At 35.2% G+C, this 17,772-nt stretch overlaps 1 protein-coding gene across 1 annotated transcript in view; it reads right to left on the bottom strand.

The window, feature by feature from the left end:
• Positions 1-285: 285 nt before the first annotated feature.
• LOC136028078 (WW domain-containing adapter protein with coiled-coil-like) overlaps positions 286-17,772 on the bottom strand; it is a 35,797-nt gene continuing 18,310 nt past the window's right edge. The window contains exons 4-7 of the mRNA XM_065705686.1: positions 17,428-17,620; positions 12,357-12,544; positions 9,014-9,141; positions 286-6,858 (exon numbers count right to left, since the gene is read on the bottom strand). Coding sequence (XP_065561758.1) covers positions 6,789-6,858; positions 9,014-9,141; positions 12,357-12,544; positions 17,428-17,620 — 579 coding nt within the window. The 3' untranslated portion in view covers positions 286-6,788. The remainder of the gene's footprint in view (positions 6,859-9,013; positions 9,142-12,356; positions 12,545-17,427; positions 17,621-17,772) is intronic.

The raw sequence follows: 17,772 nt of genomic DNA, 5'->3' as shown, positions 1-17,772 counted from the left end.
AATATGTACACAGTTCTACTGTTTCGACGACCTGCAACTCGTTCAGCTTCTGTGGCCAAGTTCTTGATGTATGCTTACTTGTTCCCCCCCCCCCTCTTGCAGACTTCTTTATTTCTTTATCTGCACTTTTATATTGTTGGACATTTATTAATTTTACACAAATTTTAAACTCTAATGATAGTCGTCAACCCTTCCAGCGTAATTTTGGTAAAACCTTTACCACCACCTTCCAGAAAGTTAGCCCCTATCCAACAGATAGTCTAAGGACGCCTTGGTTGAGAATAGTCGTGTACAGAAAATTTTAATTGTTCAAGTAACATTGGTCTGTGTATAAATAAGAATAAGGTAAAAACTAGAAGAATTTCGACATGGCTATTTAATCTTAACTTCAAAAACAAGACAGACGACAAAAAATGGACTCGATTATTTCATAATAAAAGTACTCTTTCTATCAATACTAAACTTTAAGCCAATGAAGGACAGAAAAAAAACAACGATATTTTCTTTTGTTACAAAAAGTAGACGTTGGTGGCGGTAATTCAATTGGCGTTATGATTTTTTTTTTTTTTTTTTTTTTTTTTTTTTGAAGAACTTGGATCTGCGGTTCCCCTTAAAATAGACAAATTTTACTGACTAATTAACTTGATTTTTTTTTCTACCTCATTTAGATATTTGAAAGTTTTAGTTTTTTTCTTCAAAAATACGTCTTACTCTTTTTCATCATTCATTTAAAGAATTGGCAAAAAAACATTTTGGCATCAGAATTATTTTTAAAGTATTTAATTTTTACTAATCTCATTTGCCAATCTGAGTTTATAGAGGAGAAATATCTATTTCTAATATCTAAATTTATATCTAATTAAATATCTAATTTTATAGAGGCTAGTGTACTAGAGAAATTCTTTTGTCTTTTCTATAATTATTCAGATATTTATAGTTTTTGAAGTATTTTGTAAGTAATTAAGACATGAGTTTTTTTCTATTGTGTCTTGTTTTTGTCTTTTTCTTTAGATGATTTAACTTTAATTTCTTTGCTTTTTTTCCTGTTGGTAAAGCCTCTAGGACGTGGACACGAAATATTCGGATTTTTGTTATTTAAAGTTTTGTTGTTGATATTTCTTTTGTTCAACTGTTTTATTTAATTAATACCAATTTTTTCTCTCTTCGATTTGTTTATTTTTAACAGATTTCGGATGCTTAGAAAGCTCCTACTGTATAAACAAACCACTGATCCTTAATGATGGCAAAAGCAAAGCAAAGCCAAAAAAAGAAAGAAAAAAAAGCTCTTCCTTAATATTTTAAGACTTGTAACACAATGCATTTTGAATTACCGTAACCTAAGTCAAATGCACTTGAACCAAAATACAAACCGTAACAAAGAAAAATCACAGAATAAGAAAGAAAATAGAAAGCACAACTAAAAGCTTCTCATAATTTGGGCAAGAGATTTAAACCAAGTGTTGCCAGATCGAGAATATACCAGTGGGCGTCCAAAGTTTACCTTAGACGAGAACAGCAACATTTGGAAATTACCTTAGATGAGCCTATCCCATCCCGTTTCTTCACCATCATCAATGATTACAAAATATTTAGTGTAAAATTTTACAAGAAAGTTGAAAATTCATTAAAGCAAGACCGTAATTTTAAGTTTTACAAATAAATGGCATGATTAAACGGTTAAAAATTATTTAATAATAAAATTACGTAGAAATTAATGATGATGAGGAAAAGGGGAATTAATAGTAAAGGACCCACGTGAACATGATCAACAAGGAAATTTTTTGCCAAAAAAGTTATAATCACGAAAGAGCCCTACCTATAATTGTGTATAAGAATAACAACCTTTTTCGTTGTCATGAGAAAAGATAAGAACGATTATATGCAGTGATGAAGCCTTATTAAACTGGGTAGATCAAGAAATGATCTACCCAGATCATGGGAAATGATCTACCCAGACCCAATCTACCCAATCATTATCCCCCTTCACTTGAATGCAACTTAATTTAGTGCCGCTTTTACCAATGTTTATACAAATCCATTATACAATTCGAGCGAACTGACCCTTTCCCCCCGAATTCTGTATCCTTCACTGAATGGCCATGATCTCGTCCAGGATTGATCATAGCCTCTTCCAGAAATTTTCATTTTAGAGGGCGTCTTCCACAAAAAAGGGAATAAAACGCAAAATGACATATACAAGAGGAACTTACTAAAATCCACGTGTATTATTTCTGTAAGGTTGCTTTTGTCGTAAAAATCGCCTTAAACATAAACAATTGTTTTAGCATAATTTTCTATCTTTTTACAGTGATTTCTAAATCAATCCATCCTTTTCTGCTTCTTGAAGGTCGTCGTCAATTTCAATTACCAACTAGAAATTGTGGAAAGGTCTATTGGTCAAAAACTGGAAAACTGGCATAGGGTTTCGAGATTTGCAAATAACACTGTCTAAAAAAGACGAGAAATTAACACTTGCATTGACAAAATCTCTGAACTTGTATGTTTGACCAAAAACGATGGACGATTTCTTTCTCAAGAAATAAATAATTAGCTTTAGGGCATGTTCAATGGGGCATAATAGACTGGGCTTATGCAGATTGAAAATTTGTTAAAAAAGAGAATGAATATTTGAAAATACACATTTATTAAAAAAAAATGATAGGCATAATGTTTCTCAAAACATAAAGCTTAAGTCCTACATAGTATTTGAACTAGACTTGTACTTAAACTTGTAACGTCTAGGGTTTTAGAGGCAAATGTTTAATTATCAGGTTTTAAATAAATCTTTATTCAAATTATACTAAAATTTTTTGATTTTATTTTCTTTTTTTTTGTTCTATTATTTTCTTTTTGAGTAGGGTTTATACATAATTTTTTTTTAAATATCTGCATTTTAAGTTCTACTTTTGACCAATGTTCTTTAATTTTATAGTTAAATATTTTTCTTCTTAACTCTCAAGTGCTAAATCGGCATTTATGCTCCTTAAATCATCTATAAAAAAAAAAAAAAAAAAAAAAAAAAAAAAAAAACATATTATATTCTTCTACGATTAACAACTCTGCCTGACTATAGATCGGCTGTAGTAATTAAAAAGGCGCTACGTGACGTATTTTGTAACACAGATGTATTACAACTCTTAGACAAACCACACTGGTTCGGCTCACTTGAAAGCACCTCTTTGGGTTCTTAAAATATCTAGATGTTTTAGATTTTTTTTGAAAACATCCGCTTTTCTTTCTCAAAAAAATAGTGCAATGAATTTGCTTAATAGACATAAGATTTTTGTATAACAATTTTAGTATAGACATAAGATGTACATAAGATTTTTAATCGGGCAGCACCTTTCAAGGAACAGAGTCCGCGGCTCAAACCCCATTAGTCCATTATGTGGCGGGTGTTATGTCCCCCTTCATTTCCTCACAGTAATAAGGGGAAACTGAAGCTATTAATATTCAATTTAATCTTGCTGTATTGTGTAAGCTTGAAAAAGAAAGAAGAACAAAATTCAAAATGATTCAAAAGGCAAAAGATATTAAGATTTTCCTGCTTAAAGATATGAAGATCTGCTCTTTTTGGGTTACAATAATTAGATGTAAATATCATTATGTTGAGAATAAAAAAATAAAGGCCAATAAAAGAAATAACCAAGAAATAAATATCACCTTTGGTTTGACATTCGATGCGCTATCCTAACACAAAAATCATTTCCATCACCAATACCAACGCTTATATTTGAGAAACAACGGTTTTTTTAATTAACGCTTCCCTTTAAATTGTATGCACTGGTTCCACTGTCTCTGATATTTTTTTTTTTTTTTTTTTTGGAGAGGGGATCTTGCTCAAATTTATCCAAATCCTCTGAAACCTCCCTAGAAATTAACACGAGACGAAAACTAACAATTAATATTCCGTGCTAACACTTGTATATCAATTGAGACCCCAATTTTCTGTTGGAGATATTCTGGGAAGCTCCGAAAAATTCACGGACAGTCGAAGCAGTACCACACCGTCAATTTAATTAGGTCATGTAAAATAACACCTATCTAATTACCACAGCCAATACATCCTGATATAGAAAAAAAAGGAGTTCTGGCTACTAGCTAAGAGCTTTCAGATTGTCATCTCAAAATTTTGGGCGGACTGATATTTTTCAATTGGATGAGCGTCATAAAATACAACAAAAAAGAAAAGGGAAATTTCTGGATAAAGCGAACAAACCAACTGAGACAAAACACACTAACCAGCAGACCATTAACCACGACCTTGAGTATGGGTATTCCCCTTCAATCATATTAACAAACGATTACTTCTAGATATAAATGACCCCATTCAAACGCCAAATCAATAAAATTAATCATTCAAACAACTATAAAAAGTGTCAATGAAGATAAACAACTTGTTTAAATTACGAGCTTTAGTGGAGCATCAATAGCGCCCCAGCAAATATTTCTGTCACGCGATTCTTTCCCTTCGTATAAGGAAGAAGGGTTGAGGTTGGGGAGCTGAGTTGAAACTAAATAAAGTAAATTGTTAACCACCAATTTTTTACAATCTGAGGGGGATCTTTTTGACCGATATCTAAATTCATGCTCGAGATGGGCTTCCACGGGGAGAATTTTTATGTGGGAAAGGAAATTTCTCAGGTTTAACTTCCCAGGAGACTGGGGGGAGGGGTGGCAGAATTCCTATACGAAATTAATTTTGTTTGTCTTACTTTCTCTTTGCCAACCCACTTTTGGTTGTGGAGATGTTCTGAAGGAACTGTGCGACGGATATTTTAGCTGGTTTGGATTTCGAGGGAAAATTTCCATGGAAAAGGGGATTTCTAGAGTGATCCAAAAAATTAGAAATTAAAGTCTTTTTCAAATGCAAGTATGACAAGGAAAGTTTTTAAGGCTGAATCGTCCGCAAGAAATATTACGGAGGGAGTCAAAATTTTCAATGAGGATGTTTTCGGGGATTAATGCTTATTTTTAGGAGAATTCCATGGAATCACACAGAGCTATAATCAAGTTAATATTTTAACTTTAAATTGTCAATACTTTAAAGAGGGCAGTTAATACATGGATAGCTTCTGAACAGCTCACAAAAAATATTGAATAAATTAAGATAGATCATGGATATCTGCTTCATCGCTTTACACTGTTAACATCCGCTTGTCGTTATGGGATGACATTAGCAAAAAATAATTTTTTGAAGATACTAGTTTTATGATGCATCAGGTAAAATTGATTCAGAGTGGTTTCAAATCGAAGATTATATTAAAATTAAAGGGGAACGCACTACCAATCCAAAATAGTCAAGTCAAATTTGTAGTCGTAGAAATTTAGCTTTTTTCTACGAATTTGTAGAAACTTAGCCAAATTTCTAAGCATAACAAAAACGAAGAAATAAATGAAGCCATTCTTTTTATACCTAAGGTTAACATACGATGGAATCTAAGCATTATCATCACAAAAGTTCCCTCTCGAAAGAAAAAAAAATATATGCAAAAGTTTGGATTCAAGTTTCATTGTCATTTTTCTTGACGTCTGGTAAAGGCTTGGCCTTTTTTATATTCTCTCCTCTGGATGATTTTGTTTTTTTTTCCTTTTTGAACGTAAATTATTAGGGGATATTAACTGCAGATAACTATTTCCACGAGATTTTGAATAACAACTAAATTCTAAAATAGAATTAATAATCTATTGTTTGGTCACAACTGAATTCATTACATTACTCCTTGAACCAGATCTATCTTTTTTACTATGATCTATTCACTTTCTGTCTCCACTCGGCTTTAAATCTTATAGACAATACACCCCATATGAGTTAAAAAAAATCTACGTCCATAATGTTTTGAATGAGAAATTAATTTTCAAAAAATGACTGATAGTGCATCGATTATTGTCCCAATTCAATTCATTCCATCATCAAGATAATAACAATAACAATAATAATATAATAATAAAAATTAGTAATACTAAATTAATAATTAAAATAAAATAAATTAATAATTAACAAAATAATAAATAAAATAAATTATTAATTATATTGTATATTATAATTAATTATTAATTATATTATTCATAATTATAAGTTATTAATGAAATATTATAAATAACTTATAATATTAATTATAATTAATAAAATAAATTAATAATAAAAATTAATAATAATATAAATAATAAAAAAAATAAATAAAAATAATAATAAAAACAAAAGAAAAACATGAATCAAAGCTAATTCATTACTGCTGCCTACTTATTTTCTGTCATCTTTAACCCTTAAATTATGAATACAATTCACTCACCCCGTATCAATTACAAGGGAACATTTTTCTTGAGGTTTTGAATGAGAAATCAATATAAACAAAAACAATAGAAAACGATAAGTAATGAATCACTTTGTCACTGTGCCATTCATTGCAGTACCAGATAATACAAAAAAAAATAACGAAGTTTATTTATTACCAGTGCTATTCATTCACTTTCTGTCATCACTTGGCCTTAAGTTTTGAACATCCATTCACTCATCCCATTATATTCTCAGTGACCAATCCAGGCAGTAATTAAATTTTTCTCAAAATTCTATTGGTCAATTTCAAGGAGAAAGCAGGATGACAAAACCATACTGACCAATCAAATCACGCCATTCTGTGCACAACAAAAACCGTGCAGAGAAAAAATGAGCAGGAAAATTCACCATATTTATAAATCACTACCGTTTTTTGGAATAGCTTATCAAACGCCTTTCTTCTGCAAGGAGGCAAACGAAAACCGAAAAAAAGAATAAGTTGATACTTTATCTATGTAAACGAAAAAGACAATGATTTCATTCCATCTAATTCCTTTATCTGCTGCCGTAAAAATAATAACCTAGAAAAAGAAAAATAGTTTAATAAAATATAGTGATAATAAATATTAAAAAAATTAAATGGAGTAGCTATTTAAAAAAAAACATTAGAAACAACCGTAAAAAAATATAATTAAAAAAAATGAAACAAAGAATTTATTTTAATGAGTAACATCTTCCTTTTTCGTTGGTAAGAACGACATAACTAGATCCTAAATAGAAATTTGAATTTCTTGGGAAACCTATATGTACATCATTAATCCTTTAATGATTTGATTTGTTATTATTTAATTATCATTATCCATTGTCCCTAGTTATTCATCATCATTATAACCATCATCTTTATCATATAATTTTCATTATCTTGAACATCATTAATAAATCTAATTTGTTTCACTCACGACTGGGAAATTCCATTCCTATTTCTAGAGCCTATGAGGAAATAATAGCAGCTTGTCAGGGCATATTGGTGAAGAATGGTAGATAATGCAGAAGAATAAGATTGATAGAGGCGTGTTTTATTCAAAGGCTAGGGTGATGACATGGCCTGTATCATTATCATCGAGCCCCTCCCCCATCTACTTCTCTCAAAAATGTCACTACAGTCAGTCCCACATATGATTTCCCATTAATCAACTATGTTGATTTGTTACAAGTCAAGAAGTGCCTGGAATGATGATTTTGCAGTCTGAAATAGGGATACAAGCGTTCAAGTTAGGCATCGTCCAGATTCTAACAATATCTATTTATGGCCCACAATAAGGAAAAAAACGGTACAATAGAATGTGGAGTAATAAAAAAAGAAGAAGATTAATTACAAGATAAGAGCAGAAATTTTTAATGATAGCAAAAAAGAAAAAGAAATTAATCAAAATCATAACAGAGACACCGAGAACGTAGGCTTTGCAATGGCTGGAAGCTCGATTGTTTGAAGACCCATTCCCTCGAGCCTTCCTCCCAAGCAGAATTTTTTTTTCTTTTTCAGAAACGGAATTTCAGCTGAGAGGCAAACTGAGACCGAGGCGAGGGGGGTTAAACTGAGGTCTGGAGGGAGCAGTTGTCCCCTATCCCATAGCAAATTAAACCCCTGGTAAATAGAGGAGGAAAAACCTCTACATCAATTATACTTGGTCCAGTTAGTCAAGGCCGTATCTAGGATATTTGCTCGGGAAAGGGGGGACAAATAAAACTTTTGTTTTATTTGACTGGATTGATTATTTGAATCTTATAAACACATAAAAGCTACTAGGAGTTGCAAATAATATCAATAAACAAAAAATATTATAATTTTGGTAATTTAAATTGCAGGGTAGTGTAAAAGAATGTAGTCACTTCGTGATACAGGGCGCTAGATATGAAGAAATCGCAGTGTCGTAATTTCGTCAAAATCCTGGGGGGGGGGAGGGGGCAAGTTTAAGAGAATTTTTCCAAATCAAGAAAAAATGACAGTGAAAAATGAGCCAAATAGTACCATAAGGGCAAAAATATACTAAAGAAAACTAACCTGTTTCTCTGGATGCTTGAATAATGCAGGCTTACGTTAGTTAAAACTTTTTTTTTTTTAAAAACGGAATTTCAGCTGAGAGGCAAACTGAGACCGATGGGAAGGGGGTTAAACTGAGGTCTGGAGGGAGCAATCGTCCCCTACCCCATAGCAAATTAAACCCCTGGTAAATAGAGGAGGAAAAATCTCTACATCATTATACTTGGTCCAGTTAGTCAAGGCCGTATCTAGGATATTTGTTCGGGGGAAAGGGGACAAACAAAACTTATTTACGTGTATTTTTGTTACGTGTTTAGTAGTAAGACAAAGATTTTAAGGGCGGGGGTTCAAACCACTCCTCCCCCTAGATACGACCAAGGAGTCAGTGAAAACGTGAGGTGCATAAAATAGCGGAAAGAAGCACTACAATTCCTTAATTTTTTTCCGTTTTATCTTTCCCTAATTTTCCTCTATATCTATCCCAACCCATAGCAAATTGACAAAAATTACCATCTGACTGATATCAGCAGCTACTTAGCTAGTACTACACGGCTCTGGTTTCTAGTAGTTCCATGTTTAATTTTATTTGAACAAGAATGATGAGTGCCGAAATTAGCGATCAATCGCTATTGAGAGATTCAACCAAAATGAATCTTATCTGAAAAACGTTAACTTACTGGAAAAAGAAATCTTACCTTTGCTCTTGGAGCGTAGACTGAATGTCAGTTATACGTACTAGGGAACGCGACATTTTCAATTCACACGATACTTTTGTACAATGAAGATTACCTAAATTCTGCATTTCGTCGTTTGTCCTCTGAGCCTAAATTATAACATACCATTAAAATGTAAAATTACAGCATAGCAAGGATATCATATTCAAAACAATTAATAACAATCAATAACAAATAATAATAATTAACCACATTAAAAAACAACAGCTAAGAGCTCATATGGCACTTGTGACGAGGTCGGAAGAGCCAAGAGCTCATATGGTATGAGCTCTAGCAAAATTCTAAGAATCAATAGATTGCTTTAAAAGCAAAATCAGAGGCTTAATACTATTCGGAATTTAAGATAAGAGCTCTGAGTCACAAGGTCCTTCTAAATATCAAAATTCATTAAGATCCGATCACCATCTCGTAAGTTAAAAATACCTCAATTTTTCTAATTTTTCCTCTCCCTTCAGCCCCTCAGATGGTCGAATCGGGGAAAACGACTTTATCAAGTCAATTTGTACAGCCCTCTGACACTCCTACCAATTTTCATCGTCCTAACACGTCCAGAAGCACCAAATTGGCCAAAGCACTGAACCCCACCCCCTAACTCCTCCAAAGAGAGCGGCTCCAGTTCGGTTATGTCAATCACGTATTATACGACATTTATAAGTGTTTTCTAAGATTTCCGGTTTCCCCCTCCAACTCCTCCCAATGTCAACAGATCTGGTCAGGACTTGAATAAGAGCTCTGAGACATGAGTTCCTTCTAAAGATCAGATTTCATTAAGATTCGGTCACCCGTTCTTAAGTTAAAAATACCTCAATTTTTCTAATTTTTCCAAATTACTCCCCCCCCCCCAATCCACCAAAGACAGCGAATCCAGTCCGGTTATGTCAGTCACGTATCTTGGACTTGTGCTTATTCTTCCCACCAAGTTTCATCCTGATCTCTCCGCTTTAAGCGTTTTCAAAGATTTCCGGTCTCCCCCCCCCAATGACACTGGATCAGGTCGGGATTTAAAATAAGAGATCTGAGTTACGAGGTCCTTCTAAATATTAAATTTCATTAAGATCCGATTACTCAATCGTAAGTTAAAATACCTTATTTTTTCTAATTTTTTAGAATTAACCCCCCCCCAATTCCCCCAAAGAGAACGGATCCGTTCCGGTTATGTCAATCACGTATTTAGGACTTGTGCCTATTTTTCCCACCGAGTTTCATCCAAATCCCTCCACTCTAAGCGTTTTCCAAGATTTTAGCCCCCCAGCTCCCCCCAATGTCACCGGATCCGGTCGGGATTTCAGATAAGAGCTCTGAGACACAACATCCTTCCAAACATCAAATTTCATTAAGATCCGATCACTCCTTCGTAAGTTAAAAATACCTCATTTTTTCTAAATTTTCAGAATTAATCCTCCACCCAACTCCCCCAAAGAGAGCGGATCTGTTCCGGTTATGTCAATCACGTATCTAGGACTTGTGATTATTTTTTCCCACCAAGTTTCATCCCGATCCCTCCACTCTAAGCGTTTTCCAGGATTTTAGGCTCCCTTCCCCAACTCCCCCCAATGTTACCGGATCCGGTCGGGATTTCAAATGAAAACGCTGAAACACGATACCCTCTCAAACATCAAATTTCATTAACATCTGATCATTCCTTTTAAAAATACCTCATTTTTCTAATTTTTCAGAGTTAATCCTCCACCCAACTCCCCCAAAGAGAGCGGATCTGTTCCGGTTATGTCAATCACGTATCTAGCACTTGTGATTATTTTTCCCACCAAGTTTCATTCCGATCCCTCCACTCTAATCGTTTTCCAAGATTTTAGGTCCCCCCCCAACTCCCCCAAAGTCACCAGGTCCAGTCGGGATTTAAAATAAGAGCTCTGAGACAAGATATCTTTCCAAACATCATATTTCTTTAAAATCCGATCTCTCCTTCGTAATTTTAAAATAACCCATTTTTCTAATTTTTCAGAATTAACCACCCCCAACTCCCCAAAGAGAGCGGATCCGTTCCGGTTATATCAATCACGTATCTAGGACTTGTGCTTATTTTTCCCACCAATTTTCATCCCGATCCCTCCACTCTAAGCGTTTTTTCAAGATTTTAGGTCCCCCACCCCAACTCCCCCCAATGTCACCAGATCCGGTCAGGATTTAAAATAAGAGCTCTGAGACACGATATCCTTCCAAATGTTAAATTTCATTAAGATCTGATCACCCGTTCGTAAGTTAAAAATACCTCATTTTTTTCTAATTTTTGCGATTTAACCATACCCCCAATCCCCCCCCCTAGATGGTCGAATCGGGGAAACAACAATTTTTAATTTAATCTGGTCTGGTTCCTGATACGCCTGCCAAATTTCACCGTCCTAGCTTACCTAGAAGTGCCTAAAGTAGCAAAACCGGGACAGACAGACTAACAGAATTTGCGATCGCTATGTCATTTGGTAGATACCAAGTGCCATAAAAAAGCAAAGTAACTTACTCTGGTGCCTTGCGTTCCTCCCCAGCTAGATCCCCAGAGGTTTTAGGAGAACATTAAGTTAACAAATATTGCTAAAAATCAAAACGCTTTTTTTATTTTTAAAAAAGTTAACCCCCCCCCCCACCCCAAAAAAACACGAAGCACTAGGCATCAAGTTCATTCACTTGAAGTTCTTAACCTTAGTTCCTTAATGTTATATTTTCTAGAAGATTAAAGAAACCCATGTCCCTCCCCCCTTACCTTCCCCAACAAACTTAAGACACTATTCCACGAAAACTGGGATAATTCACAAACTACGAATACATTTTCGAATTGAACGCATTACAGCGCATTACAATAAACTATTTTGGGTCCCAAAAAATGGGTAATTACGAACTACGTGTAATTACGAACAAAAAGATTGAACTAATCAAGCCCTACAAAAATCAAAATTGGAAAAGTTCGAGTGATAAAGGAACTTGCTCAGCTTAGGTTATGTTCAACTTGGCTAGAAGCACTACAATTTTTTATTTGAACAATATCTACAAACTAAATCCTGGAAAATGACCCTTAATCATACACTTAACATATAATGATATTGAGATGGCATCTCCTAAAGTAACTTGGTCTAATATCTAGTTAACAGGCTTAGAGATAGTGATGAAACAGCTTACTGAAGTTTATAGTTTAAAGTTCAGAGTTCATAATTAAACAAGCTCCAATATGGTACACGGAGCAGACTTTGAGTATACGGTATACGGATATTAGATGTCGGTATTGGGTAACCTTTGGGGAGCCTTAATTGGCTTCAGTGGATACCAGGTGATTAAGAACGGAGCAAAAAATTACCTGTCGTTCTAAGCCTTCAGCCGGCCATCCAGACACGTGGCCTAGTAATCCTGGCTTAAAATGATTAGCTAAAGATGGGGTTAACGTTGCAGTCTGGGATATCTGAGGCTGAATTTGCCGCATACTTGGCCCAATAGAAGACAAACTAGGGGCTGACTGGCTGATCGAATCCGAAACTACACTGGACGCTGCAAAGCAAAAATAAATAAACTGAGTGAATGCTAAAAGAATAATAACCTGAGGCCTAATAATAATAATAATGAAATAATAAGAAAAATCCCTGAACAATAACGCCGTTTCCACACAAAAGGACATGTTTTTATGAAAAGCAACAAAATTCCTTCGAAATTTAATACTTTCTGCTGCGTAATTGTATCTTGCAAAGTGCATGACAATATTGATACACAAAACGTGACAGAAAGAGCAGTGAAAACGAATGAATTAAAAAACAATTAATAGCAATATTTAGTGTATAATTATCTTATTCAACTACTAATACTAACAACTCACTGCAGCAAAAGCCGCCGGGGGCCAAAACCACTAAGCACGCTCCTGCTCCATCCTAATCTATTCAAATCCTCCCTTCTTACACCCTCCCAAGAAGTTCCCACTTCCATTAAATTTTTAATTACCACATCCTCTCACCCCATTCGGGGACGACATGCTTTTCTTTTGGCCCAAGACGGTTGGCCGACCAGAATGATCTTGGGCAATCTGTTATTCTTCATCCGCAGAACGTGTCCCAACCATCTCAGCCTTTCTCTTATTATAGCCCTAGAAAGCGGGATTGAACCATTTTTGTAAAGCTTATTATTTGAGATACGGTCAGTCCGTCGGGTACCCAATACAATCCGTCGGCAATCTCTATGGAAAATATCTAGCAAATCCTTCTTCGTCTTTTGGGGCCCCCACGCCTCAAGCCATACTTGACCACTGTCACTACTATCACTGTAGCTTCCAACATTCAAATCTTGGTTCGCGAACTTATCGTCCTATTATTCGAACCTTTTTTTAACTGTGAAAAAACACCCTAGGGTCTTGGTTATTCTACTTAACATATTCACTGCTCCCAACATTTATACTAATAATACTACCAAGGTAAGTGAGGCTGTCAACCTGATCAATCTTTCCATTACCCAAACGTCACCTTTTCATTTTCACTTATTCCAGGTCTTAGCGACTTAGTCCTCTTAACACTAATTTTCAAATCTTCTCTTCCACCCTGAACTCGTAAAACCTCTAAGAGTTCATTCGTTTCTCTTATACTTTCATCTAGGATGCTTAAATCCTCAGCATAATACAATTCCAGGAAAGTCTTTCTTCCCCGTTTGATTCCCTGTTCTCCCATCGCCTTCCCTGTGCTCCTTAGGAAAAAGTCTATCAAAATGATCCATATAAAGGAGGATAGAACCCAACCCTACTTAACTCCTGATTTAGTAGGAAACCAGCTGCTAACCTAATTTCCTAGCCGCAGCAGTGTTATTCTCGTACAGAGAACTAATCAATTTAATGTATTTGTCTGGTATACCATACAAGGATAAGACCTTCGCTAAACCTCTGTTATCATCCGAATCAATCGCTTGCTCATATCTATATAACTAAGGACTAAAGAGATTTGCTCACTCAACCAGTCGATATATCATCTCCCCTACCAAAACCTCTCCGTTCTTTTCTTAAAACTTAATTTACAGCATTTCTAAGTCTAAAAAGTATCATCATACTAAGTAGTTTACTTCCTACAGAAAACAAACTATTGCCTTTATAATTACTACTCACTCTTACATCTTTCTTATAAAGTGGTTTAATCCTAAGCTTTCCTAAGATCACTAGGTACTTCCCCTTTTTCTAGTAATATATTCATCATCGTCAGTAATTTATCTCTAACTTCATAGCCACCTTATGCTAATAAGAAAGCCCAATAACTTCTGCCTTTCGCTTAGCCTCACATTTTCAGTATTTAATATCGTTGTGCAGTTTGTCGTGAGCAGTCTAATGGCTGATTAGAACACTCTAGCGTTCGTGACACCCTGACACCCCTTTGAGAAACCAGCATGACCCTTGGATAAAAACACCAAATAAAATCCAAAAAAAGATACAAGGACACAAAAAATTATACTTCTAATGGGTTGGATAGACATGGCATCCTTCAAGCTATTACGGGTTATTTTTATCAATAATGCTCCCCCTAAAACTATATAAATGTATTTAAAAGTCTGCATGGTCATATATAGAAACCGACATAGAGAAAATTAAAAATACTGAAGAAAAAATTTATGCACTAGATAATACTCAAAAACAAAGAAAAGTTATTGAACAAGCGACAGCTCGCTTGTCATTTGAGTGTTGTGTTGTTCCTTTAAATGGACAATCAATATAATTGCTAGTAGAAAAATAACAGTTTTGATTGTATTCTCTCCTCCTTTTTTCAAAACATGGTACCGTGGAATAGACTCCGGTACCTGACGAGAAAATTAACTACCCTCTCTTCACCGATCCTGCGCAATGGGCAACTGCCCTGAGTTTCCTTTCAATTCCTCGACTGGCGGATATCGCCCTGAGATGGCAACAAGCATGCACGCAGTTGCATGGCAGCAATGGCACGACAGGACCACTGTTATTTTCACCGGCATATAGAAGCCCTGAAATGTTGTAGCGATGGAACACTGAAATAATTTTTTGTAATTTGTGGAATGTTTTTTGTTTAAGTAATTAATTAGAATCGAATTTTTCATTTAATATTGCCATGGCCCTATGGCTTTTAGAGCAATAAAAGTTATTATTATTATTACAAGCTAATGTTTTATTTGAAAACCTTTGAAAAGCCTTTGTCAGTTATCTTAAGCCATAGTTCTCATTCTAGACCACAGTTGGCCTGGTCTCACCAAAAAGTTGTAGAATCTTGAACATTCACCAAGGTTTTTCCTCGAGCTCCAGTACAGCTGAATACGTCTCTTACTCTTCTTTGTGGCGTATCAACAATTTTTGGCCAAAAACCCACCTTTCGGGGATACTCTTTATTTTTCAGATACATTAGACCTAGATGAAATTCTTGGGCTAGATTGAAAAGTACTATGAAGCCAAAAGTTTCGTTTGCAAGCCTAAGTTTTAAAGACTTTAGGATTCGTAGCATACCTTGGTCGAACAATGTAGTAGGAAGAATTTTGGTACTAGAAACATAAATGTGTGAAAATACCAAAATAATTAACACCACGTTTCCTCTAGGACGTTTTATACTAGGATAGGATATGTTTCACCTAGGACTCGTTCTAGATAAATGTTCTCGTTCTAGATCTAGGAAATAAGAGATTGGCTTGCAGCCGCTCAGCATCATTACGCAGGAGAACTAGCATTCCAGATTTTACTGTTGCAAGTTTTAACCTCATAAGGTGAATACTTCACATGAGGTAAGCAATATCTACAAACTGGTGAAAAGAAAAATCCGATGCTGTCAGTTAGCAATAGAAGGGGGAGTGCCAGTTTTTACAAACACACTGGATTCAATTTTTAAACACAAAAATATATCCGAATTGAATATTTACATTTTCCATCATTGAATATTAGAATCCAATAAATGGCCATAGGATTGTCTATCCCCTTCAAAAAGGTATTTCTAATCTTTCGCGCATTTGTCGATTCAAGTCTCCGATTTGTCAATTTTCACTTTTAAGTAATAATAACTTTCTAATAGTAAACAATTCAAAATAACAACCCAGCAAACTATGAGCTCCTCCCACAGGCAGTTTTAGGGGGAAGAGGGGCAATTACCCCTGGTGCAGAATTTTAGGGGTGTCAGATTTCAAGTAAATAACCTAACGGTTATAATCATTTTCTAATTGAAATTGTATTTTTATTAAAACAATGTAGAGGGAGCAGTTGGCGATAAGAATAAGCAAATTGAATCCAAAATTTCAATTTTTCCATATCTTCATCGCAATCCCTCGAAAATAAAAGCAAGTAGCAATAAAAATTCCCACGGTTTAGATCCATTTCAGTTGTTCCACGAATTCAAAGATAAAAAAAAAAAAAAAATTCAACACCGACACTTTTCCTTAAAAAAAAACCTATAGATCTGTTAGAATTGATAATAAAATACGGAGATGAAAGGATCTTGGCGGACTTCAGAGTTGCCTATCAAATATTATTAGCGATTGCAGTGTCGGTGGCCAGTAATGAGCGGTCGCTAGTATATTTAAATTAATATTAACAAACCTCACATCGACTATGGGCCAGGAGCGACTAAATGATTTAGTGTGAGCATAGTATGCGAAGAATTAAAAGCAATCTAGGTTGTCGTTCAGACTAGACACCTGCGTCGAATAGAAGGTTCCAGATGGTAAGACAAGGTCCGCAGCACTGAGATCCTGAAAACCTTCAAGCTGAAAAATCTCTCCACTCAAGCAAATGCCCGTTCCATGAGATGGTGCAGCCACCTACTCCGCCCCCCGCCAAGCACCCTTGCAAGGGTCATCAGTATCACGGATTTAAACCCCTCGGAAAATAGCCGGCGACGTCCCTACACCGGTCCCTAGGGGGACACCGGGCAATAGATGGGATGTTGTAATAAACCAACGACTCCTCATCCGCAATATCAGTCCAAACGAGGCCCCATTACAAGCCCGGGACAGGATCATCTGGAGAAGACTGACGGCACCGTTAACTAGTTCCCTCTACGCAGGCGAATCTGCTAAGCAAGATCGTTCAGTCAAGTAGGACAATGGGGACGACATAATTTATAGTTTTACCGAGGCTAAATTAAGAAAAGTCGAATTTAAAAAATTGAATTTTTTAATAAGTGAAAATTTTGTAAATAAATGAGTTTTCTTGAAATTTAGCTTGAAAATTATTGGGAGAATCAAGGGGTTAATGAAGATTTTTCCCGGGGCGCAAGAGAGGCAAGAACCAACACTGGCTCCTCCATAGCAGCGTTGCAGAAAGTATATTTGTAACTACTAAAGAAGAAAAGATTTACATTACAAAACACAATACTATTGTATTTGCAACAAGATAGTGGAACAGAGGAAAACAGTTCTTCGTCACATTTTAAGGTATTTTATGCCAATAAAGAGGTTACCTTTACGATGGTCACTATCATGGGACTCGGAATGAGTTGGAGTGGGAGGACCATTACTCAACGCATCGACATCAGAAGACACCGCACCATGTGCTGCTAATAAAGCCGCGTGTAACGTCTTCAATGCTTCTTGTTGAGTAAATTCTGTCTGTTCCAGAGATTTTAAAGCTGTCACGCTCAGATCCTTGGTTGACTAAAAAAATTAAAATAATATATTCATGTTCAACTTCATAGTGTTTTGCTTACATAAGTGCAAACACGAATAACCTTTACGGGCAAACTGAGAGAAGTTTCATGGGACAGGAAGGATTTTTCAAATATTCTTCTGAAGGTCATCCTCCAGAC

Source organism: Artemia franciscana, chromosome 6 (assembly GCF_032884065.1).
Source record: "Artemia franciscana chromosome 6, ASM3288406v1, whole genome shotgun sequence".
Lineage (NCBI taxonomy): Eukaryota > Metazoa > Arthropoda > Branchiopoda > Anostraca > Artemiidae > Artemia > Artemia franciscana.
The sequence above is the reverse complement of the archived record's forward strand: the minus strand, read 5'-3'. Positions and strand labels throughout refer to the sequence as shown.